This window comes from Aureobasidium subglaciale, assembly GCF_000721755.1.
Source record: "Aureobasidium subglaciale EXF-2481 unplaced genomic scaffold scaffold_8, whole genome shotgun sequence".
Taxonomy (NCBI): domain Eukaryota; kingdom Fungi; phylum Ascomycota; class Dothideomycetes; order Dothideales; family Saccotheciaceae; genus Aureobasidium; species Aureobasidium subglaciale.
The window spans coordinates 278,823-300,960 of NW_013566987.1; the positions used below are offsets into that span (position 1 = coordinate 278,823).

The window sequence follows — 22,138 nt, forward strand, 5'->3', positions numbered from 1 at the left end:
CTTTCTCACTCACTCTACCAGCCAAGTGAAGCTCATGATGCCATCCAAGGATATCGAGGAGCTCTAGCCAGCGGGGTAAATCATTATTTCTCCAAGAGCTGCAAAGTAAACCGAGCCAAAATGTGTCAGCCTGCATGCTATATTGATCATCTATGCAGGCACGGCACAGGCGAAGGTGGGGGTACATTGCAGTAGCTCGTCTTTTTGGTCTTCACATCGAGCGGCCATCGACGTGTTTGTCACCAGCTGCTGTTGCGCAGCAAGGTGTGATTCCCTTGGAACATGTCCGACAAGGTTTGGAAGGTGCCAGCGGCTCTCCAGGGAATTGTCCTTCCAGTCAAGAGCAACACCAGCGTTTCAAGAAAACTATGGGAAAGTGCTACGCGGTATTTTCCATGAGAATCTTGGTTAAACCACCCCAAAGGTTTGTAGATCATGCCCATGGGGAGAGGTTCATCTTTTTCCATGGAAGCTCTTTTTGAACAAAGCCATTGCTCTACAGAACAGCATATCTTAATCCGGCAGTTGCGAATCCGATCTCGCATATCACGGTATATGGCAACTACTAAGCCATTGATCGTATAAAAAGCTATCGGAAGCCATATCAGTCTAACAACAGTGCATCGAACGATCCATTCCGACAATCAGTCCGCCTCACAGCGCCTTGCGCACATTTGTACGTGATGCGAACAGCTAGACGCGCATCGAAACATGGGCTTGGCAAGTGCTGCTCGAAACACCCTTGCTGCTCCATAGCAAGTCCCTCCATCCCTCTCTACAAACTATGTGGAGAACAAATGTCGATCAGCTAGTTCTCCTCGGCTATATGCAGCTCCGATCAGTAAGGACAGGTCATGACACCTATCTGCCAGCAAACTGCATGCAAGACTCCGTACCCAGATCTTGTATCACGTCAGAGAAACAGGTCACGAGCATCAAATCCACTGGCAGGAAGGACGCTCTGCAGGAAAGGCGAGCGTATAAGCAACCAGGTAAGGCATCATTGTACCTTTCGTACGTACCATGTCACGTTCTTGCATGCGAAAAGTAGGCTTAGGTCCTCTAGGAAGAGCACGGATAACCAGTGCCGCATGTCACATCGCCCATCGGAGATATGCAAGGACTGAGTCTAATATGCCTTTCCCCGTTCCCATCTGCGGGGCAATTGGGTACGCTGCATACACAGGAAAGGAAAGCGGGGCAGGAAGGGCAAATGATCCATCAATGTACGCATCAGAATATTTTCCCTTCCAATCTGACTCGGCCGAGAGGTCGCATACAACGTCCTAGCAAGTTGGCCTGCTCTGTACAATATGCAAGATCAGCAGCTATGGTGACCCATTAACAAATGAAACATCGAGATACCCTTGGTTGGTAGGTTCCAGATACAAAGAAACAGATATAAAGACCCTATCATCTCCACAGAAATTTCTCCAGTCTGCCATGTCTAATACCCACCCTTGTCAACCTTCCAGAATCGCGAGGGAAGTTTTGCGACGGCTGAAACGAACAAGACATGGGTCCACTTTGAGGGAAAAGGCTTCTACCGCGCCACAAAGATCAGAAGAACCGTGTCATCCACCCACCTCATCAGGACCCCATACAGCCCCGCTCTTGTCATGGCTTGACTGCACTAGATGTGGATGCCGTGGACGCGACGACCCACAGCTGGCAGCTGGGCACTGCAAACCCAAGAGCTCTCTCGTTTGGCCGAGGAGTGCTAAGCAGACGATTCTGAGGGCCGCACTTCCGCATCCATGCATCGTTCCTCGATCATGATTTCCCTCGTGCATGGCTATCATGGTGACGTCCTTGCATATAGCAGCTAAGAAAGGAAGGTGAAGAGTTCAAGAGATGATGTGGTTGAAGAGTGGAGGAAACCTATTTACCGCTGACTTCATCCAACAGCTTTTTATAACGCCACATGTACATGCTGAAAGAGTTGGTCCTTGTACACCGGAGTAGATGGGAAGAAGATAATAGTACAAAAGAAAGGGAATCCGCTATGCGCAATATAAAGAAGAAGAAAGAAGACGAGATACCAAAACAATAGAACTCCCAATGCCTCCAGCCCCCAGAACTCCAGTGTCGTCTCGAAGTCTTTCTATACATAAGAACATCTGGGAATTTACTGGTTCAAATCCTTGAACACCACAGGCGCAGGGTTCTGCGAGCCGGGAGGAAGGATGGGCGCATCGGGCTTGTCCGAGATGCCAGGGATACCTGCACCGGGGCCCTCACGGTCACCACGGCCGCCGAAGTACTTGCTGAAATCGCCCTTGTCCTCGAAAGGTCTCTGGCCAAGCAATCTGACGAGATCGTCGCGCGTCAGAACCTCCAGCTTGAGAAGCTCCTCAGCAACGATACCGATCTCCTTCTTCTTCTCCTCGAGCAAATCGCGACATTGCTTGTAGGCTTCATCGACGATGCGCTTTACCTCCATATCGATGTTACGGGCGGTCTCCTCTGAGAAGGGCTTCTGAAGCTGATTCGGGTCGTCCTCGAAGTAGAGGTAGCCAACCTTCTTCGACATGCCCCATTTGGTGACCATGGCAGTAGCCATGCGAGTAACCTTGTTGAAGTCGTCGGATGCTCCCGATGTGACGGTCTCGAAGTGAATCTCCTCAGACACACGACCGGCAAGAGTCATGGCCATACGGTCAAGAAGTTGCAGGTAAGACATAAGGTAGGTGTCGCCTGAAGGAAGGTATTGGGCGTAACCAAGGGCTCCCTGACCACGGGGGATGATGGAGACCTTGAGAAGTGGGTCGGCGTACTTGAAGTACCATCCGCAGATTGCGTGGCCAGCTTCATGGTATGCGACTGTGCGCTTCTCCTCAGGCGATAGAACCAGTGACTTCTTTTCGAGACCGCCAATAACGCGCTCGATAGCTTGTTCAAAGTGAATCATCTTGACGGTATCAGCACCTCCACGAGCTGCGATCAAAGCAGCCTCATTGACACAGTTGGCAATGTCAGCCCCAGAGAAACCGGGGGTAAGTGCTGCCAAGCGACCCTTGAGATGTTCAATATCCTCATTTGTGACGATGTTCTTCAAGTGGACAGCAAAGATCTGCTTACGTCCATCCATAGTAGGCTTGTCGATTGAGATGTGTCTGTCGAAACGGCCAGGACGCATAAGAGCCTGATCCAGAACGTCTGCACGGTTGGTACCAGCAAGGACAATGACCTACATAGAATGTTAGAATGATGAGAATCTCATAGAATGAACACAAAGGCTTACCTGTTCAGTGCTAGCAAAACCGTCCATCTCAGTAAGAATCTGGTTAAGCGTAGCCTCTCTCTCGTCATTGCCACCACCAAAGTTTTGCTTTGATCTTGACTTTCCAATAGCATCAATCTCATCGATGAAGATGATGCAAGGTGTGCTCTTTCTCGCATTCTGGAAAAGATCGCGCACTCTTGAAGCACCGACACCGACAAACATCTCAACGAACTCGGAACCACTGACACTGAAGAACGGTACGCCAGACTCGCCAGCAGTTGCCTTTGCGAGCAGAGTCTTACCAGTACCAGGAGGACCAGAAAGAATGGCACCTCTGGGAATCTTTGCACCGAGCTTCTGGAAGCGCTCGGGTTGCTTGAGGAAGTTGACAAACTCCATGATCTCGACCTTGGCCTCATCCATACCAGCAACATCGGCGAACTTTACCTTGACATCAGTCTCGTGGTTGAACTTCTTAGCACGGCTCTTGCCCATGCCGAAGATGCCACCACTACCACCACCACCAGCACCAGATGCAGCTCTTCTGGAGATCCAGAAGATGGCACCGATGAAGAGTAGCGTGGGACCAAAGCTCAGCACTGTATCGGCCCAAGAGACCTCACGACTGTATTGAACGGGGATTCTTTCTGACGATGGAATACCAAGCTCAGCCTGTGCGTCGTCGAGTCTGCGTTCGAAGGCTTCAACAGAGCCGATGGAGAAGTAGTAGTAGAAGTTTCCGTGAGCGGCAGGACTTTCTGGGTACATTGCCTGGACAGATTGCTGGTGAACGTGTACCCGAACCTTGTTGTTGTTAACCACGACAAGTCTCTCGACGAGACCCTTGTCGAGGAAAGTGTTTCTCAGCTCTTGCCATGTGATTTCGCGCGAGTTCTCGCCAGGAACGACCAGACGGTAGAGTAGGTATGAGGTAAATGCGGAAAGGATGATGCTGTTCATGTCCAGCTTGATATCCTTGACGTTGAACTGCTGACCATCCTTCTCTTCGCCCTTGTTGTTGGACTTTGACTTTGATCCAGCTCCAGGATCGTGAGCGCCAGACTTCTGCTCCGGGCGCTTGGCTTCGGCTTTCATGTCGCTCTCAGCAGTCTTTCTAGCCATGGTAGAGACCTGGCGCCACAAGCGGGCAGCGACTGCAGGAGTCATGTTGCCCTGCTTAACCTCGTCCATAGTGTCACGAAGCTCTTGGGGAATGCCATCTTGACGAATCTTCTGGAAGGACTTCTCTACCTCCTCGGCCATCGCAGCGGGCATACCCATCTTGATCTTGTTGAAGACGTCGGTGAGCTGCTTCTCTTCCTCGGCAGTAAGCTTTGTGAAGCCAGAGGGAGGAGAATCGGTTGAGGAGGCGGCCTTCTCATTCGTCAAAGGACCGCCCTTGTTGTAAAGGTGCTCCATGCCAGGAGCGGACTGTCCGGGAGTCTTGTCCTTGGCTTCATCCTTGTCGCGAGGCTCTTCGGGTTGGGTGGCGTAGCGGCGGACGCGTTGGTAAGCGTAGATTGGTCGCGGGATAGAGGCAGGTCTTGTTGATAGTGAGCGACCACGGGTCGATATTTGGCAGGACGGCCTATAGAGGCGGCCAAGGTTGATGGACTGCCTCAAGATGCCTGACATATTGATAGCGGGATGTGAGGCGAGGGGTATAGAAGGGGAGATGGAAGTTCAGTATGCAGCAACCATCCAGCGAGAGGATAGTTCGAAGCGTGTATCGGCGAGTAATGCGACGAGAGATGGGTGGTGGTGAGGTGATGACTTGAAGGCGAGAGAATCGCCGACAGTCAATGACGCGAATCTGCTGTTGGCTGGCGTCCCGCAACGCTTCGACCACCCATACCGGCCGGCACTTTCCGCTACCTCATGCTATCAACTTGTACTGTGGCACCTTCTTGATCACTGCTGTCGAGTTGTGCGCTCTCGCCTGTGAGTCATCCTGCATCCCATGGTTGGGATTATCGCATCACTCATGTCGATTTTGTCTGTGCAGATCGAGATACGGAGGGAGCTAGGTACAATGCTTGACAACTGTCTCTTGTGAAGATGTCCATGTTATGTAAGGGCAAAACAAAGCGCTACGTAGTTATGGCTCTCGTGGACTGCCATTAAGCTCCGAAACCGATGCTCTCTCTGTTATCATCCACGAGTCTGCCGTACTCGAGCAACAGTCTGAAGAACCACACCTCAAAGTCCTCATTTCTGAGCACTTTATTACTCCATTCTCTACCACGCTCGGCCATTCCCACTGCCATCTCCTTGCCAGACTCTTCTGCTCCGAAATAACGTACTGACTCCAATACTTCTTCAGCTCTCAGACTGAGCGGAACGTAGTGAACCCAGGGCTTGAGCCATTCAGCATGCCACTCACGGAATACTGCCATCTTGAACACAAGACTGTGGGATTTGAGGAAAGCATAAAAACGACCACTGAAGGCATTGCCGTCCATGTCAAGCAGGTACTTGTACTTCCATGCGTCTTGTTGATCAGCTGGCGCCACGATCTTGAAGAACTCTTTCTGTGCATCACAGTCGCCAGGATCGCATTGACCAACATGGGAGAAATGAACATCGATGAGATCTGAGTACTCGTTGCGTTGTACAGAACGCATCTGCCAGTCCGGAGTATTGTCGTCGTTTGTGGAAGCCGAGGTCAGGTGAGCATCGTACATGATTTTGGCTTGATCGGGAGCATTGAGCTTGCGCACGAACTTTTGGCGATGTTGGCGACGCCAGCCTCCATCGCGCGAGAATCCGCCAGTCGTACTGCCGACCCACCACAGTTTTCCTTCCTTCTTGTCCCATGACCTGTCCTTGTGTGAATCGTAAGTGACCTTGCCGTACCAATACCAAGGAGACGGATACAGGATGTCCTGGAAACTGCTCATCTTCGATTGGGAAAAGATAGGAACGAGGTCGTGGACAACATTGAAGGCATTCGGTCGATCGAAAAAGCCATGTGAACTGCCAAACGAAGGAGAATTGCAGACGTCACTGAAGGCAGTGTCGTTGTAGACAAACCCTAGCTCACTCATAGCATAGGTTGCGATGTTGTCGGGCGTAATCTCTTCCTCAAGTGCCCGCGCAGGACTGTCTGGGGAGCATGATAAACGAGATGGGATCCAAGTGGGTTGATGAGCAAAGACATTGAAACGGGTGATTTTAACCTCGTCGACTCGCTCACCCGGATTGACATCCTTCGGGCGAGGCGAGAAGGCATTCTTGTGGCCAGAGTTAGCGAATGCAGCGGGCATGTTCTTGTTCTTTGCGACGTCAACCAAACGCGACAATTCGTCGTGGGGTACAACAACTCGCGGCTCGTCATGGATGTTGAAGGCCAGGTCCATGTCGGGCAGATACTGGATGAACTTATCCATCATACCAATTGTTGCCTTTTGCTGCCATTCTTGTCCGCTTCGTACATGTGTCACCTTTCCACCACGTACCATTAGAGCAATCAAATTGTTACCATCGAAACCAATTGCCTCTTGAACTCTCTTCCTGACGGTAACAGGTTTCAGACCCCAGAAGGGAAGGAGCGAGTGGTAGATTGTGTCAAACTCGTCTATTAGCTGAACATTGTGGTCTTGCGCAAATTGGAACCATTTGTCGAAGTTGGGCGGAGGTGGGATGTTGTAGCGGCGCTTATACTCTGTAACGGCTTCCTCTAATGTGCGAGATTGGCGCTGCAGTAAGGCGCTGAATTCGCTTTCGGCATTCTTTGCCAGGTATTCGATCGGGTGAACATGGGTATCATTATATTGAAGCGGGGATGATAGGTCTTGGTCGCGGATCTGGGGCGCCCAGGGACCCGTGGGGCCATGCGGCACAACGCGAGCAATCAATCGGTCGCGGAAGTTGAAGACTGCAAGCAGTACGAGCGACACAACCAGTAGCGAGGTGGAGATGCGTCTGGAGCGCATTGTCGCACGGCCGTCTGATGCAGAGTGTCGAGTCGTCGAGTTTGTACGGTCATGGAGAAAGGCGTAAATCGAAAGCAGACATATCGTTGCGAACCACAGTCGTCCTAGTGAGAAGTCGACGGTCAGATGGGCGGCAAGCGCTGCGACAACAAAAGTCGAGGCTGTCGTAACTTGATCACATTTATCGACCTGTACACCCTAGTCAGTTTCACATGCCGAAGTGGATCCGCAATCCAATCCTGATCTCTTATCTTTCTGAAGGACTTACCGCGAGTATGATTGTTCTATTTAACACGACATGAACTACCACCATACCAATGCTCAAGGCTACCGTGAAAATCTGTTGCGGCAGGAACGCGAACCAGAATGGTCTGGTGCTGAAGCTCTCCAGCATGAGAGCCGATAGCCATTGCGCCAATGCAGCCGCGAACGACACATCGACCAGTACTTGCTGTGTGTCTCTTTTGACCTTTGGCTGTGACAACAGACCACTCACAGATATTACTGCATCCTCAGGACCGCCTGTCGAGACGGTCTCGCGGTGCGCCAACTGCAACAGCGACAGCACCACAGCTAAGAGCACTGCATTGCAACATCCCAAAGCGAGTGTTGATTTAAACTCGTTCATGTAACCTACAGCTACAAGTGCTGATACAGTAAGCACCATAAGGAGTCTTGTATCGCCGCTCCTTGGCTTTTCTGCAGATCGAGTGTCGGTATTCGAGTTGAAACGAGCAATGCCGAATGCATCCACCTTGACGACTACGCAAACGAGGAGGGGAAGGATAGCCTTGTGGACGAAGAGTTTCAGCCGATGTTCGTTGTATATACTTCAAGGGCACGTTTCCTGACCTTTGCCCAATATATGTGGCCCCTTTCCGCAGCTCTTTCACAGACGCCGGACAGGGCCAGTAAGGCTCCCGCTGTCCATGACAATAGCCGGCCCTGAGATTCTCCAGTACTGCTAATTCCACTGCGAAAGCGCGTGTATGCCCAGATGCATGTCCATGCTGCTGCGCTGGTCGTGAGAGAATGTCGTGCTGAGGTACCGACTAGTGCGAGCGCGGCGGTGATGAGCAGCGTGCCCAGCAGCACCGCTTGCTGATTGTCTTGAATCACCCGGCCCGGCGATAGCATCAGTGTCTCGAGATCTGGCGACAAGTCGTCATTGAAATGTTTCCTTGCTGTGCACTTCCACCATGACCTCCTTCCCTCTTCGTGACGCGCAAGCTTGGCACTCCTTCACTCCGGCCTCCCGAGCTAAATAGAAGTGTGATGTGATTGGCTGCATCTCTGGGTCCTGTTTCCGAGCATCTCTTCTACAAGATTACTGTCACAAGCCTACCTACGCACCTAGATCTTAAGCTTAGTCTAGTAGCACAAGAAGTATGCTATCACGTAGTATGTGTTCCTTTGTCTAGGTTTCTTTGATTGTTTCAGCTCGAGTCAGGAACAGGGTCCGGATACGCCTGCCAATAGACGAGGCTGATAAGGATGTTATCAAAGCGCAAAGGCCGCATGACCATTAACTCCGCAACGGCTGGACTCTGCCTCCTCTCCATACACCTCCCCGGTCTTCATTCATATCTCTGCTTTGTTCTTGTTGCTAACCGTATATACCTACTCTGAGTGTTCATCACTGCTTATCTGTCAGCCTGTTTACCTGCAGGACATACACGAGAGCACACGCGCTCTGACATCACCGCCAACATGGCGACCAAAGCAATGATTCCCGTCTTGGTAGCCATGATGCTGTTGACGGGCATGTGCAACACTCTCTTTACAAAGTACCAGGTCTGATCCATGTCTCAAATCCCTGACTGCCGTCTCTGACCCGACAACAGGACATGCAATGTGTCGCCAACTGTGACGACCCCAACCCGGCCAAACGCAGGAACTTTGAGCAACCAGTCATTCAAACCCTGCAGATGTTTGTAGGCGAGTCCGGATGTTGGCTTGTTGTCTTCGCCTCGTATGTCTTCTCCCGCTTTGTCAAAAAGTCCTCGAGCACAACGACCTACCGGCCCCTCAGTACCGAGGACGGTCGCGAGCCTCTCTTGCAAGAAGATGTCGAGGCCCCTGCCGATGCCACAAATATCCCTGCCAAACCATTCGCCGATGTGGAGGGTGCTGGAGAGAGACTGCCTCTCAAGGGATGGAAGATCCTTCTGCTTGCACTGCCTGCTTGCTGTGACATCGCCGGAACCACTTTGATGAACGTAGGCCTGCTATTCGTTGCAGCCAGTATATACCAGATGACCAGAGGCGCTCTGGTTCTATTCGTCGGACTCTTCAGTGTAATCTTTCTCAAAAGACACCTAGATGCATTCAAGTGGAGCAGCTTGTTTATTGTCGTCGCAGGTGTAGCAGTAGTGGGCCTGGCAGGGGCTCTGGAGAACAAGAAGGCTACTGTGCCTGGGACTTCCCCCGGATCAAACCCACCTGGCATGGACGAAGTTCGACACCAAATGGCTCATAGCACCATCCACATGATTAGGGAAGTTGCAAGAGGCGTCAAAGCTACTGCCCAGGAACACTCGGCAGCGCAGACTATCGTTGGAATACTCTTGATTGCTGGAGCGCAGATTTTCACGGCATCGCAGTTCGTTCTCGAAGAGAGCATCATGGCCAAGTACGAGCTTGATCCTCTGGCCACAGTTGGATGGGAGGGCGTATTTGGCTTCTCGGTCACCGCCATCGGCATGGTGATATTACATTTTGCTGTCGGTCGCACCGAAGCTGGCAGAGGAGGATACTTTGATGCAAAGGAGGGACTGAGTCAGGTTTTACAGCACCGTGCTATCATGACCAGCAGTCTGTTGACCATGGTCTCTATTGGGTGAGTTGAAGCCGATGCGATGGTTGAGCTAGGCTAACATGGTTTAGTGGATTCAACTTCTTCGGGCTCTCAGTCACGCGCACAGTATCAGCCACGGCACGCAGTACAATCGACACTTGCCGCACGCTATTCATTTGGGTCGTCAGCTTGGGATTAGGATGGGAGACATTCAAATGGCTTCAAGTGGTTGGCTTTGGACTGCTGGTATATGGCACTATGTTGTTCAACGAGATCATCCAGCCACCCGCTGTAGGATTCTTGCGCAAGAGAATTACTCTCGAATCAGAAGGTGACAGAAGAGGAAGGAGCGAATAGGTAGGTAAAGCGAGATAGTTGAAGCGGATTTATTCTTTCCTGATAGACTTTATGCACGTCATTTTGCACAAAAACGCCGGTCCGCTTCCCCATGAGAGGGATGATGGTACTCTAGCCATGCCGCGAATCTTGCTTCCTTGTGACGCGCTCTCTACTCAGAACAAGACCAGACGACCATCAATCATGTCGACAGCTCCATCATCGCGTCCGTTGTTCCAGACGCAGGGTGAGAACATGGGCCCGCCGGGAAAAGCAATGGCTCGGGCACGACCAGACAACAGCAATCGAGCAGTGCTGGGCGACTTGACGCCAAATACCAAACTCGACAAGCAACTGAAACAACAGGCTGCTCGCGGTGGCAGTCCACTGAAGCGACAGGCGAACATCTTCGACGACGGAAAAGGCTTCAGCTACATCAAGCGTCGCCGTCTCTCACACAACAATGCCTTGACGCGCCGCATCACGCCGCAACCAAACCAAGACCATCAGAAAGGCCACTCTCCCACCGAACACGACTCTCAAGAAGACGGTGACAGCGGTCGCTCATCCCAGAACTCAAACGCTACCCGCGGCTCCTTTTCCTCCCTGATCAACTACGATCCTTCGTCGCAACAGCAGCTTGCACAACCGGCCGGCTCCTCGTCACGATCAATGTCCATCCGCACCGCCGCCCAGACTCTACGGTTACGTCTCCGGATCGCCATCTACAAGGTTCGCACCAACCAGATCAACGTGCCTTTCTCGCGCTTGCAGATCATGGGAAAGCAGCCTTCACGGCAACAGCAACAAGCTCAACCGCAAGCCCCTCCCTCTCCCGATGCTCTACCAATGGCTCCTCCACCGCTTCGGCCTTACAACGACAAGCCCCACTACGTCGCTGAATCCCAAGGTCAAGCTCAGCAGGCTCTCCTTTCCACGCCGAACATGTTCTCAAACCGCTTCATGCCATACAGCGCTCCGTCGAGCTCACCGCCCTTAGCACACGACCCCCTACCACGTATTGCAAGAGAAGCTCAAGCACGTATGGCTGCAGCTGCGGCCGCCGACAGAGACAGCCTGGATTCTGAAGCCACCGAGCTGGCCGATGAACATGATGAACACCCTGTTGCTGAAAGTCCACTGGACAGGTCCAGGAGACATCACATGCTACCACAGACTTGAGAGTGCTCTGGAGAACCTTTGATGCTCACGAGAGTCGATACGCGAATACTTCTACACATGTGTTGCTTCACTCAACCCTGTAGACTGGTCCCTCCGTTGCCTCGCTATCAGCGGCCCTGGGCGACGCTTGCTTTGGACATCCTGCTTTTCTGGCGTCAGGTCATGCGCCTCCTTACTGCAGGCTACTTGGCGTTATATGCCTCCACGACGGTCTTCACGCAATTGAAAACGGTGAAAGAGAAACGGAACAAAAAATGTATCTGGGATACAATGGCGTAATTATGAGGCTCTGTTCTGAGTTTATGGATGGATCCGACTTTTTGATATCCGATTTGCTGGTCACTTTTTTCTCTTTCTTGTTGTTTGATCTTCTGTGCGAGCCATATGCTTTTTGCTCGCGCCACGCTTGTTATCCTCGCTGCCTGGACATTTATTCACGGGCGTTGCAATTTGTCCTGCTGCATTATCTGGCTTCTGAATGACGAAATAGATGAGCTATAGTCGCTACAATCACGAATCCATTCTTGCAGACTTACTTGGGAGATTTTTGATACTCATGTTACTCGTAGACCAGGTTGGGATATAGTCTGTTGCGATGGCGTGAAGGCCATAAAGTGCCAGTCATTTTGATGAAAATGAATCGAGAGGTCATGATTGTCCGTTTTGGGCGGAGGGAACATATCATATTCCTCTTTCAAGCTCGCGCTTTATTGCTCCAAAACCAACACCACAAAGTCATGCTGCACCATCATAGTGAGCTATAATATCAAATCCTAGTTGAAGACATACGCAAGCACAACTTTCGACGTTCATCATGTCGCTTTGGCGGTAAGTCTGATGCTCTCCCATAACTCTTCCATGCCGCGAACAGAAAAAAGAAAACGATACTCCCTACCATTACAAAAACATTTCGAAGCAACACTTTGCTGGAGGCACACATTTGATATCTCAAAAACATTCATCTGCTCCATAGCTCGATATACGTCCTCATCTCCTGCACTTTTTCTTTTCTTCCGACTCCGTAACCCTTTCCACAGTCCCGACCCCTTCACACTCAACTATAACATTATCCTAACAATCAGCCTAGCTACTACCAATCCCTCTCCCCCAAGACCCGTCTCATGGTCGGAGGAGGTGCAATGGCATATGCCTGTATCGGTCTCTTCCTCTCAGATACCGCCGAGGAGAAACTAGGCTACACGCCTACGGAGGAAGATAAGCGGAAACTAAGGGAAGCTATGCCGAAGATTAGGGTGGTGGAGGAGTGAACACAGCCTACTACGGGGATTGAGTGGTGTATTATAGGGGTGTCGAGATTAGGAAGGAGGATCATCTTTTTTTTTTGCGTGGTTGGAGTGCTGGGGGTATGACCCTGACTACGATATTAAAGGAAGAAGATGAGTGTACATATTGCTGTGTACCATGTCTTTTTCCACGAGCTTGGAGGATTGTGCTCTATCAGTGTAGATTGTTCGACTTCTTGTCATAAGGGAATGGCTGCTGTGATATATTTATGAGTTTAGGGTATCAAAAGATTCGACACATTGAACGCAATATAAGAGGTGCTATACCACACAACACATCTGACATTCGAAAACGACGTGCGTCAAATAGTTCCAATACACAGATATCAGATGCCATGTATCATGCCTCCTACATCCCGATCCACGTATGCAAACTCAAGATGCCCACATGTTGTCTATCTCGCTCGAAGACTTTCACCGAACCTCGAACGCGCTGTTTACCTACGTGTGTTGAAGCACCGGAGAAGACCGGGAACTCGAGCGAGGTTACTCTGAGACATCCATCACACGCGGACTCAACCTGATCGTCAATATTCGCTTGCTCGCTTGGATTTTTGTAGAGCAATGAGCTGAGGTCTGGTGTTTGGAGCGGAATTATTCCACGACCAAACAACTGCTCAATTCCGAGTAAGTAAGAGGTCGCTTGTTCCGTCATGCCAGTGACTCGTTGACTCGCAAAGGGACTATGGATATAACACGACTGCCAGAGATCCGCACCATCATTGCAGTGTCCAGGTTGTCTGGTCGCGCAGTCTGCAGCGGTGAGCTGAATCACAACATCCTCCTTCATTAATCAAGACGACCTACAAACCCCTGACACAAGCACCTCGGAACGACACCAAGGAAAGAACATTCAGGCAAAATCCATCGAAGATACAGATCCCAGATCCCAGATCCTCCTCCTCATCCACCTTCCTGTAAGCCGCATGCGAAAAACGTGCTTGAGTTGAGTCAACATCTGCCGAGGCATGGGCAAAGCTGAAAAGGAAAGTAAAAAAGCCCAGCGACGGGCTTCTGGTTGGCACAGCCCATGAATGACCAGTGGTCAGTGGTCACGATGGTGGTAAAGATGGGTTTTGTTCAACAATTCGTCGTGCATCGGACTTTATCATAAGCATCGTATTTTCCAATCGGCAACATCGAAGGGGGATCCTTCACCGTGTGGGGGAGCGCATCACATGAATAAAAGCTTGGCATGCACCCGTCGTTCACGATATTATGACGATGTAAATTTCCTGCAGATCGTGACGGGGGCGAGTTTGGTTAGGCAATTTTTGGATGATGATGATCAGGACCGGACTTGAGCGAGACGCGCGAGATGCGCCTGCTTTATAATTGGGAAGAGTGGATACTCTTACTGTGCAACGGTTGCTTTGAGATGAACAGTTGACAGCCCCAGTCGTGGGTTGCACTGTGAAGTGCGCCGGGAGCTTGTGAATTGTTGGTAGAAACTGTGATGCTGCATGCTGCACTTCCGACTTGGCGAAGTCGGTATGAGAGAACATGAGAAAGCCAGATTCTGTGTCCACAAGGTTGACATGGCATTTAGAGAAGTGGGACTGATTGATGGTAGACGATTGTCAACGAATGATATACAACGTTATTCGTATGAAGATGGTCGAGACCATGTGCTGGATGGAATCGATACCGACGGTAATGTCCACCAAAGCCCGAGCGGCATTCATTACGAGTCTTGGTTGTTGTGCACTCGGAACAGCGCTCATTCGAGTGGGTGGAAGGCGGTATTCAAATTGTCCTTCCACCGAATCCTTCTATCATCGATCCCAAGTTCCAGCCCCTTCTCGCGTAACCAGCCTCGTCGATCCGCCCGATGCAAATCTGAGATGCACGGGAATATGAGATTCGGACTACGAGGCGTTTGCATCTCACAAAACCCGAGCGGCAGAGCCTTAAGGGGGAAGGCAAATGTGATGCACGAGGCATCTGATGAGGAGGCTACTCGAGTAGCTTCGCGTCAAGTAAACGGGCTTGTATGAGGGGCGAAGAGATGGACAATCGACTTTTATGCTGGTCATCTGGCAAATTCAAGCTAGATCTCCCGATTACCGAACGGTAATACTTCCTATTGGCTCCGGTGGCTCACTCCGAGTCAATGCGCCACATGTTCAGGTTAGCCGTGACGACGTCTGCCGCCCGTGCTGGTCGACAGTAAGTGCTTAATCCGACTTGATATGACACCAGTCCTGGTAGCTTCGGAAGCGGCAACAAAGTATGGAATAGCTGTTTAGAGGAAACGATAGTTAAGTAGTCTAAGTTTGTGCCTGCATGGGTTGTACGAATCCGCCGTGCAGAACAGTGCGTGTTGTGCGCATAAGTTGACTCTATTAGTCTCCCTCACGAACGCTGTACGCATCCCGACACGAGCGCAGTGGCAATCAAATGGCAACAAATTCCGACTAGAGTTTCTGCAAATCCCAGTCTGTTTGTCGCGACTGATGAAGCTTGTATGCATGCCTGATCCGATCCTTGCTTGGTGCCTTGAATCCCTCTCTCTTTCTACCGATGCGCTTGTCGGCTCCAAGACTGTGTATTCGGGATACTGTGGTAAGATTCAGAAGTTCATATTGGTGTGTGACGAGTGGCATTTGCAGCCTGCTGATGCCAGTCGGCAGCATCTGGTGTGGGCTTAGGCGACATGTTTGACGAGTTTATGCGAGTTGATCAAGTCCTGGTCCGAAGGAGAGCCCTTCATTGAGGTAGCCAACGATGAACCGTGATCCGTCTTGTTTGCTGTACCTCGAAGAGGGTCTTTCAACCGTCAAACCTTGGTTGCCTTCGACTCAGAGGTTGACCAGTTGTAGGGTCGAGATTGCCGTCTGTCCAATCGGTCTGAGACATCTGCACGTTGTCGAGGTAGTGGTTCTGCGAAGGCCCGCTGTGACCGTCTGGTTGGGTCCAATCCTGGTTGTTCGATTGGAAAGTGTCTTGTTGCACATGAGAGGAGCTCTGGAACGGCCAGATCTCTGCCCTAAACCTCAATTAGCATTCGAAGAAGCAGACAAGTTCATGAGCTCATAGCGATCGAGCTCGCTACTGCATATACGCTAGCCACCACCGGAAGTTGGTGATGACCGACAAGATGGAAAACGATTACTTACAAGCTCTGTAGAGTCGAACCATTATTGTCCGGAAAACTATACAAGGTTTGCTGACCGAGCCGAGGATCAATCATGAGAGGAGGCTGCTGAGGAGGACTTGTGTAGTCCGTCATGGGTAGAGAATCGGCGAAGATGTTCGACTCGCCGTCTTGCTGATCTTGAGACTGCGCCGACATGGGAGACAGGTTCGAAATTCCATCATCCATGAAGTCATTCAAGCTATCTGGTGGTCGTTTCCTTGTACTTGGTCGTGACTTGCGGAGCGTTCGGGCGTAAGTTTCCACGTTTGGACATTCTCGAAGACGACGGAGATGATCAAATGCCTCCGATTCTGACGTAGTCTGCAAAGCACTGTAGACCAATTCATAGTCCGAGTTGCGTTCTCCTAGCTCCTTGTTCCGACGTCGTACGGCTTCCACTCTCGAGATGCCTGCCTCGGAGTCGTAAAGGCAAGTCTGACTTCTTTGTTGACAGAGCATACACATGGGACGCTCGCCGCTACACTACACACTATACAGTCAATGCCAACTGTTCTTGCTCGTTCCATTTGTTTCATAGAAAGACTGACCTTTACTTTGCGTTTCTGACATGATTGGCAGGCGGCCTTGACAAGCTGTCGTTTTGGTCTGGTTGACGAAGATGCATCCGTGCTCATTTTGTGAGCGAGGAGCTTCAATGTCTGAAGGGTGAGGACTGGCGGTAAAGTGCGTAGACGCCAGAGATAGTGTGGAGGCCAGATGTGGTCGGTAAAGTTGGTACCCTTGTACTCGGTTGTGCATGGGGGCTGTCAGTGTTCAATGAGCGGTTCCCAGATAACTCTCTCCGTAATGCCGCAAGCTGTTCCCAGATCGACGATGTGAATCGTCGGTTTTGTCGGTTTAAGATCTGTGAGTTTCTTTGGACCCTGATGCGCCAACTTGCGAGTTTTCGACCCTCTTCTTCCAGAATTAGAGGCGAGAAAGTCTTGAGGTGCGAGACCAACGTTCAGGAGCTTGCGAGGGGGTAGCGTTGTTATGGCAAGGAAAGATATCCGATTGAAATGACAAAGCCTTCTCTCGGACTCGACTCCGAATGTCCTGGATGCAAGATGGCTGGACCTTGTTGTCGAGGGACCACTGTGGGGACTGTCTGTCTTGGTCTAAGAAAGGCGTCTCGCTTGAATGGGAGACTCCTGCTTATTCTGGACGGTCAATGAGCCACTTCAGTGACACTCAGATGTCGAGGAAGAATTGGAAGTTGATGGGGCTTCGATGCAAATTCGTGTCGGGCGCCAGAGCACCACCAAAGCGGCATCATCTCAAGCTTCCAGACCCTCATTCTTATATTATGGCAGCTGCTGTGGCGATGTGCAAGCCGACACGCTCGACCAAGCTATGCTCCGCTTACTAGACCTGAGTTGGGAGGACAGACGGGGAGTCGGTCAGGCAGTCCTGCGCACCGCTTAAGCGCTTAGTCGGTACAGCGTCAAACACCGGAGCGTGTCCGAAGGTTCCCGTCGAGTTATCGAGCGAGCATCAGGGCAGCAAAGACAAGGAGGTCATGGCATTTCGCAGTCACTCATAAATACTTGCGTTCTTCCCACTCGCGCTTGTGGCTTCGTCAATCTCGCGATTCTAGATTATCTTATGCTTTGCGAGTATACGGTCACTGGGACTGACTAGGAGACTTGGAAGAGAGAGAAAGAACAATCATGCGTGCGTTATGGAAATCGTTATGTGTGAAGACAGTGGTGCTTAAAGCTTGCTCTTGCCGACGATGCTGCTGTTGCCCTTGCCAATCCATGACACAGCATCGCCAACCATCTCATCAACAATCTCTTTTGCCGACTTTCTCTCGTTGACTACAGCAGCAGCCTTACCCATCAAGAATGGTCGAGCGTTGTCCATTGTATCATCGTCGAGATCGTCACCCAGGCTTTCAAGGTCATGCTCGACCGGAATGACACCCTCGGATGTAAGCTTCTTGATCTCAGCCTGTCTCTCCTCCTCCCACTTCTCGATGTATGGGTTCTTTCGGACACGGAGTGGGCGTCCGGTGAAGATGATGGTGCGGACATTGTCATCGAATCCAGATGTGCGAACGGCCTCCTGGTGAGCCTTACTAGCGCCAGCCTCCTCACTGAGCACAAAGCGCGTACCGATCCAAACAGCCGTAGCACCGAGCATGAGTGCCGCGGCCAATGACTGGCCGTTGAAGAGACCTCCGGCGGCAATGACCTGTACTGGCTTACCAGTCAGGGGACTCTTGTGGTTCTCGCACATCTTGACGACGGTGGGGATTAGGATTGTAGTGGGAACATCTCCAGTGTGTCCACCTCCTTCACCGCCCTGGGCGCAGATCATGTCGACACCGATCTCCAAGCACTTCTTGACATGCTTAGGGTGACCGATCATGTTCATGTACAGAATGCCAGCCTTGTGTAGCTTCTCGACAATGTGCTTAGGGGGGACACCGACGGCGGAAACGAAGAGGGAGGCCTTGGAGTCGATAATGATGTCGACGAGCTCGTCCAGCTTGCCCTTGGTGTAGTCGTAGCTGCGAGTTGTGTTAGAATCGCGATCTCAATCCTCTTGCATGATGATACTCACTTTGTCTTTCTGGCACTACCACCGACTTGGGGCAGCAGGAGGTCGACACCGAATGGGGCGTTCTTGTCCTTGAGGTAGCTCTTCAATTCCGCGATCTGCTCGCGGAGCATGTCAGGGGTGTACCCAACTCCGCCGATGACACCAAGACCGCCAGCGTTGGTGACGGCGGCGGCGAGTTTCGGACCAGCGGCGACATTCATGCCAGCCAGCATGACTGGGTGGTTGATCTTCAACAGATCAGTTGTTGTGGTTCGAATTTGCTCTATATCATGTCAGCACTGTCATGGTATCGTGTGGCCTGAAAGAGTCGTACGAGGAGACGCCATGTTGAGTGTCGGCTGTATGATACCTGATGTTTGGGAAGTGAGTCGTTTGCGAGATGGCCACAAGATGAATGTGTGAAGGAAGGAGAGGAGAAGGCAGGCACGACCGAGGACTTAAGTGTTGATCACCAGATGCCTCGGCATCCTGACACTCGGCAATATTCTTCTAATCGACAAGTTTCTTTGATCACAAGGCAACCTCGTAGACCCAGAGTACAGGCGTCCGAAGATACACTGCATTTATTTAGCACTATGTTTTTGAACACCGACCTCGAGTGACACCATGAAGAGATTGGTATTCCTCAGGTCGAGAGACAACCTTGCAGGTCTGTGTTGTGAGACGCTCGAACCAAAAGCGGGGCCGCCTGGGGTGAAGCTTTTCGGAACCGTCTGCCTCTCCATCCGGCCAGGGTCCTCATTTTATGCCCAGCAAACATGTGACCTACTTCATCTGGCACTCAGTCGAGGGACCATCTTGGAAAGCTGTGAGTGTAACATTACAAGGTATCGAGCTATATAGCTAGAATCTGGCTGTTCATGTGGTACATCAGACAACCAATCTCAGTATCTAAAAGTCATCCGCTATCGGATCTCTTGCTTCCAGCTCATCCCGCGTTTGACTAGCGACCGCAAAAAATTCACCTCCGTCCTTGGCCCCTTTGCTGGCACCACATAGTGTCCGCAATGAGACATATCTCCCCGATAACCAGGACTTCTTATAGACTCGCCCGAACGTGTAATCAGCGTGCTTCTTTTCGATCGGTCACTGGTCGCACATATCATCAGCTTTTCAGGACAGTCGTACAAGCAGAACTTCGTCCAAATTCACAGCGAGTAAATGGATTGATCTCACGACAAGGAAAGACTACACAGCCAACAATGCCGCTCTTCCGTCGCGATATGTCTACTGGTAGCCAAGGAACTCGGAGAGCGTATATCGCCCTTGGGAGCAACGTAGGCGACAGACTTGACATGATCGAGAAAGCGTGTCTGGCCTTGGATCAAGAGTCTGGGATCAAGGTCACGCGAACAAGTTCTCTTTACGAGACTGAGCCGATGTATGTTGAGGACCAGGCTCGGTTCCTCAATGGCGCCTGTGAAGTTGGTGTTCTCCATCTGGAGTTACAAAGCATGACACTGACATCTGAGAACAGATAGAAACCACACTGGAACCAATGGCTCTCCTGGATAGACTCCAATATATCGAGAACGATCTAGGGCGTGTGAAGCTCATCGACAAAGGGCCCCGAAGCATTGACCTAGATATATTGCTCTACGAAGATGAAGTGATTGACACCGAACGGTTGAAGATCCCGCATATTCTGATGCTGGAAAGAGAGTTTGTGCTTCGTCCGCTTTGCGAGTAAGTGAACCAGTTCAATTAGATTAGACTTTGGGTCTCATTCTATCTCAGCATTATCCCGGACACGATACCGTCAATTGGCCAAGCACGTGTACCTCTAGCGCAGAGTTTACGCAAGCTAGCATCTTCTCTGTCAACGCCCGTATCAACCACAACAAGCATGGGAGAAAATACATTCTCGATACGTGCACTAGAAAATACACGACCTACGCATGTCATGTCCATCCTTAACACAACGCCCGACTCGTTTTCGGACGGCGGTCAGAACTCACCGACGGACGAAACAGCACTCCGGAACACCGTATCAGCGCATATAAGAGCGGGTGCTACTATCATCGACATAGGTGGACAATCGTCTCGGCCCAACGCTCCCGATGTGACATCGGAAGAAGAAATTCAGCGCGTCCTTCCTGCCATCAAGATCATCAAGTCTCTACCAGAAGGATCCAATATTTGCATCAGCATCGACACCTATCGTGCAAAAGTAGCTGAGAAGGCCATCGAGGCAGGAGCGCACATAATCAACGACATATCTGGAGGTCTACTGGACGCGAATATGCTCCCCACAGTCAGTCGTCTAGGCTGTACTGTGTGCTTGATGCATATGCGCGGCACTCCGGCGACCATGACCAGCGCAGAAAACTGCTCTTATCCAGATGGTCTGATACCAACTATAGCCAAAGAACTCTTAGATCGCGTCCGGGCAGCAGAAGAGGCTGGCATTCGTCGCTGGCGTATAGTGCTTGACCCAGGTATCGGGTTTGCGAAAACGACCGAACAAAACCTGGAGATTCTCAGGAGCATGAACGAGCTCAGGAGTTGGCCTGGCTTGGTAGGCCTCCCCTGGCTCTTGGGTAGTAGCAGAAAAGGCTTCATCGGAAAGATCACTAAAGTGAAAGAAGCGAAGCAGCGCACATGGGGTACGGCTGCAACAGTAGCAGCAGCGGTCCAGGGTGGAGCAGATATTGTGCGTGTGCACGATGTGGACGAGATGGTCAAGGTGACCAGGATGTCTGATGCGATCTGGAGAGCATAGGGATGGTCGAGGTCGATCATTCAAGGCGTCGTTGGAAAATTAGAGTACAGACGCTCTGGCCTTGTTGACCGCCAAAGGTGAAGGTCGGATACTTGGCCTCGTCGAAGAACTGCAGCTCGCCGTCAGGAGCGACAAACCAGTTCATGACTTCCTCTTTGGTCCAATTGCATGATGTGATGATGAAGAAGTGTCCAGGCTTTATGAGAGGTGTGATGTGCTCTCGATATGACTCGCAGATGCGGCGACCTTGTGCGTCTGTTTCGGAAGACAGCGAGATGGCGTCGAAAGTGCCCTTGTCCAGAACAGCATTGAAGCCTTCGCCCAGCCATTCTCCGGGTCGGTCGTTGAGGAGATCCCATTCTTCGAATCGGACAGACGCATCCTCTTCACTACGGCCGGCAGCAATCTGGCGCGCAAGCTTGACACTAGTGTCGCTGTAATCGACTCCGACCAACTCTCCAGACCACTCTTCGTCCAAGAGGGAAAATAGCATGTGTCCATTACCAGTGCCCAGGTCGAGGATCCGCGAGTCATCCTTACTGAGCAGTCCCTCATCTTCGAGCGCCTCTAGGCGTTCGATGACCTTCTCTTCTGCACCGCTGTCGTCGAACCAGATTGTGCCCTCGTCTTGTGCGTCCTGAGCGTGATTTGCGATTTCACGTGCGTAGGCTTCGTCCCAGCTGGAGAGTTGATCAGCTGTGTTCTTGTCGCATGACACGATATGTTTGAGAGGGCGTACTATTGCTTGGTACCGAGTTCGCTGGGGTCGAGATGGGAGCGCATGATTGCTGTATTGATAGATGGAGAGGCCGTAGGGCAGTCGCAATCCAAAGGCAGGAAAGAAAGATAAAAGGAAAAATAATTGATGCTGCTGTAAATAGGGTTGGGCTTCACATGCGGCGGTGCTCGGGAATGCCAACGGGCCGCAC

General features: G+C 51.2%; 9 protein-coding genes across 9 annotated transcripts; 4 read left to right on the forward strand and 5 right to left on the reverse strand.

The window, feature by feature from the left end:
- Positions 1-2,128: 2,128 nt before the first annotated feature.
- Positions 2,129-4,861, reverse strand: AUEXF2481DRAFT_28733 (uncharacterized protein; the record flags this gene model as incomplete). Its single annotated transcript, XM_013489038.1, has 2 exons — positions 2,129-3,190; positions 3,245-4,861. 2 exons carry the CDS (start codon positions 4,859-4,861, stop codon positions 2,129-2,131), a joined length of 2,679 nt encoding a protein of 892 aa, XP_013344492.1.
- A 323-nt stretch (positions 4,862-5,184) lies between these two features.
- On the reverse strand, positions 5,185-8,558 carry AUEXF2481DRAFT_39098 (glycosyltransferase family 90 protein). The gene is made up of 3 exons (XM_013489101.1): positions 8,014-8,558; positions 7,430-7,951; positions 5,185-7,350 (listed from the first exon to the last, which is right to left on the reverse strand). Exons 1-3 carry the CDS (start codon positions 8,296-8,298, stop codon positions 5,347-5,349), a joined length of 2,811 nt encoding a protein of 936 aa, XP_013344555.1. The 5' UTR covers positions 8,299-8,558; the 3' UTR covers positions 5,185-5,346.
- Positions 8,559-8,701: 143 nt separating this feature from the next.
- Positions 8,702-10,403, forward strand: AUEXF2481DRAFT_39100 (uncharacterized protein). The gene is made up of 3 exons (XM_013489102.1): positions 8,702-8,955; positions 9,006-10,000; positions 10,048-10,403. The coding sequence occupies exons 1-3, from the start codon at positions 8,872-8,874 to the stop codon at positions 10,313-10,315; spliced, it is 1,347 nt and encodes a 448-aa protein (XP_013344556.1). The 5' UTR covers positions 8,702-8,871; the 3' UTR covers positions 10,316-10,403.
- A 39-nt stretch (positions 10,404-10,442) lies between these two features.
- AUEXF2481DRAFT_39101 (uncharacterized protein) lies at positions 10,443-11,932 on the forward strand. The gene has a single exon (XM_013489103.1). The coding sequence runs from the start codon at positions 10,499-10,501 to the stop codon at positions 11,474-11,476; it is 978 nt and encodes a 325-aa protein (XP_013344557.1). The 5' UTR covers positions 10,443-10,498; the 3' UTR covers positions 11,477-11,932.
- A 258-nt stretch (positions 11,933-12,190) lies between these two features.
- AUEXF2481DRAFT_39102 (uncharacterized protein) lies at positions 12,191-12,820 on the forward strand. Its single transcript, XM_013489104.1, has 2 exons — positions 12,191-12,304; positions 12,564-12,820. The coding sequence occupies exons 1-2, from the start codon at positions 12,291-12,293 to the stop codon at positions 12,742-12,744; spliced, it is 195 nt and encodes a 64-aa protein (XP_013344558.1). The 5' UTR covers positions 12,191-12,290; the 3' UTR covers positions 12,745-12,820.
- Positions 12,821-15,402: 2,582 nt separating this feature from the next.
- On the reverse strand, positions 15,403-16,762 carry AUEXF2481DRAFT_657134 (uncharacterized protein). Its single transcript, XM_013489264.1, has 3 exons — positions 16,468-16,762; positions 15,900-16,402; positions 15,403-15,769 (listed from the first exon to the last, which is right to left on the reverse strand). Exons 1-3 carry the CDS (start codon positions 16,552-16,554, stop codon positions 15,553-15,555), a joined length of 807 nt encoding a protein of 268 aa, XP_013344718.1. The 5' UTR covers positions 16,555-16,762; the 3' UTR covers positions 15,403-15,552.
- A 687-nt stretch (positions 16,763-17,449) lies between these two features.
- On the reverse strand, positions 17,450-19,160 carry AUEXF2481DRAFT_107439 (uncharacterized protein). Its single transcript, XM_013489265.1, has 3 exons — positions 18,801-19,160; positions 18,488-18,749; positions 17,450-18,434 (listed from the first exon to the last, which is right to left on the reverse strand). The coding sequence occupies exons 1-3, from the start codon at positions 18,811-18,813 to the stop codon at positions 17,633-17,635; spliced, it is 1,077 nt and encodes a 358-aa protein (XP_013344719.1). The 5' UTR covers positions 18,814-19,160; the 3' UTR covers positions 17,450-17,632.
- Positions 19,161-19,710: 550 nt separating this feature from the next.
- AUEXF2481DRAFT_46760 (uncharacterized protein) lies at positions 19,711-21,209 on the forward strand (the record flags this gene model as incomplete). Its single annotated transcript, XM_013489174.1, has 3 exons — positions 19,711-19,911; positions 19,965-20,173; positions 20,201-21,209. 3 exons carry the CDS (start codon positions 19,711-19,713, stop codon positions 21,207-21,209), a joined length of 1,419 nt encoding a protein of 472 aa, XP_013344628.1.
- A 16-nt stretch (positions 21,210-21,225) lies between these two features.
- On the reverse strand, positions 21,226-21,992 carry AUEXF2481DRAFT_4278 (uncharacterized protein; the record flags this gene model as incomplete). Its single annotated transcript, XM_013488953.1, has 2 exons — positions 21,226-21,889; positions 21,949-21,992. The coding sequence occupies 2 exons, from the start codon at positions 21,990-21,992 to the stop codon at positions 21,226-21,228; spliced, it is 708 nt and encodes a 235-aa protein (XP_013344407.1).
- Positions 21,993-22,138: the final 146 nt, after the last annotated feature.

Excerpts from the sequence above, each read along its gene's own strand:
- AUEXF2481DRAFT_39100 (XM_013489102.1), top strand. The coding sequence starts at position 8,872 with ATGGCGACCAAAGCAATGATTCCCGTCTTGGTAGCCATGATGCTGTTG. Across the intron at positions 8,956-9,005 it reads CTCTCTTTACAAAGTACCAG|GACATGCAATGTGTCGCCAA; the intron begins GTCTGATCCATG and ends ACCCGACAACAG. Across the intron at positions 10,001-10,047 it reads TTGACCATGGTCTCTATTGG|TGGATTCAACTTCTTCGGGC; the intron begins GTGAGTTGAAGC and ends AACATGGTTTAG.
- AUEXF2481DRAFT_39098 (XM_013489101.1), bottom strand. The coding sequence starts at position 8,298 with ATGCTATCGCCGGGCCGGGTGATTCAAGACAATCAGCAAGCGGTGCTG. Across the intron at positions 7,952-8,013 it reads GCCACATATATTGGGCAAAG|GCTATCCTTCCCCTCCTCGT; the intron begins GTCAGGAAACGT and ends TTCGTCCACAAG. Across the intron at positions 7,351-7,429 it reads ATAGAACAATCATACTCGCG|GTCGATAAATGTGATCAAGT; the intron begins GTAAGTCCTTCA and ends TAGGGTGTACAG.
- AUEXF2481DRAFT_107439 (XM_013489265.1), bottom strand. Across the intron at positions 18,435-18,487 it reads GGTAGTGCCAGAAAGACAAA|CTACGACTACACCAAGGGCA; the intron begins GTGAGTATCATC and ends CACAACTCGCAG.
- AUEXF2481DRAFT_39101 (XM_013489103.1), top strand. The coding sequence starts at position 10,499 with ATGTCGACAGCTCCATCATCGCGTCCGTTGTTCCAGACGCAGGGTGAG.
- AUEXF2481DRAFT_657134 (XM_013489264.1), bottom strand. The coding sequence starts at position 16,554 with ATGAGCACGGATGCATCTTCGTCAACCAGACCAAAACGACAGCTTGTC. Across the intron at positions 16,403-16,467 it reads GTCAGAAACGCAAAGTAAAG|TGTAGCGGCGAGCGTCCCAT; the intron begins GTCAGTCTTTCT and ends TATAGTGTGTAG. Across the intron at positions 15,770-15,899 it reads GGTTCGACTCTACAGAGCTT|GGCAGAGATCTGGCCGTTCC; the intron begins GTAAGTAATCGT and ends ATTGAGGTTTAG.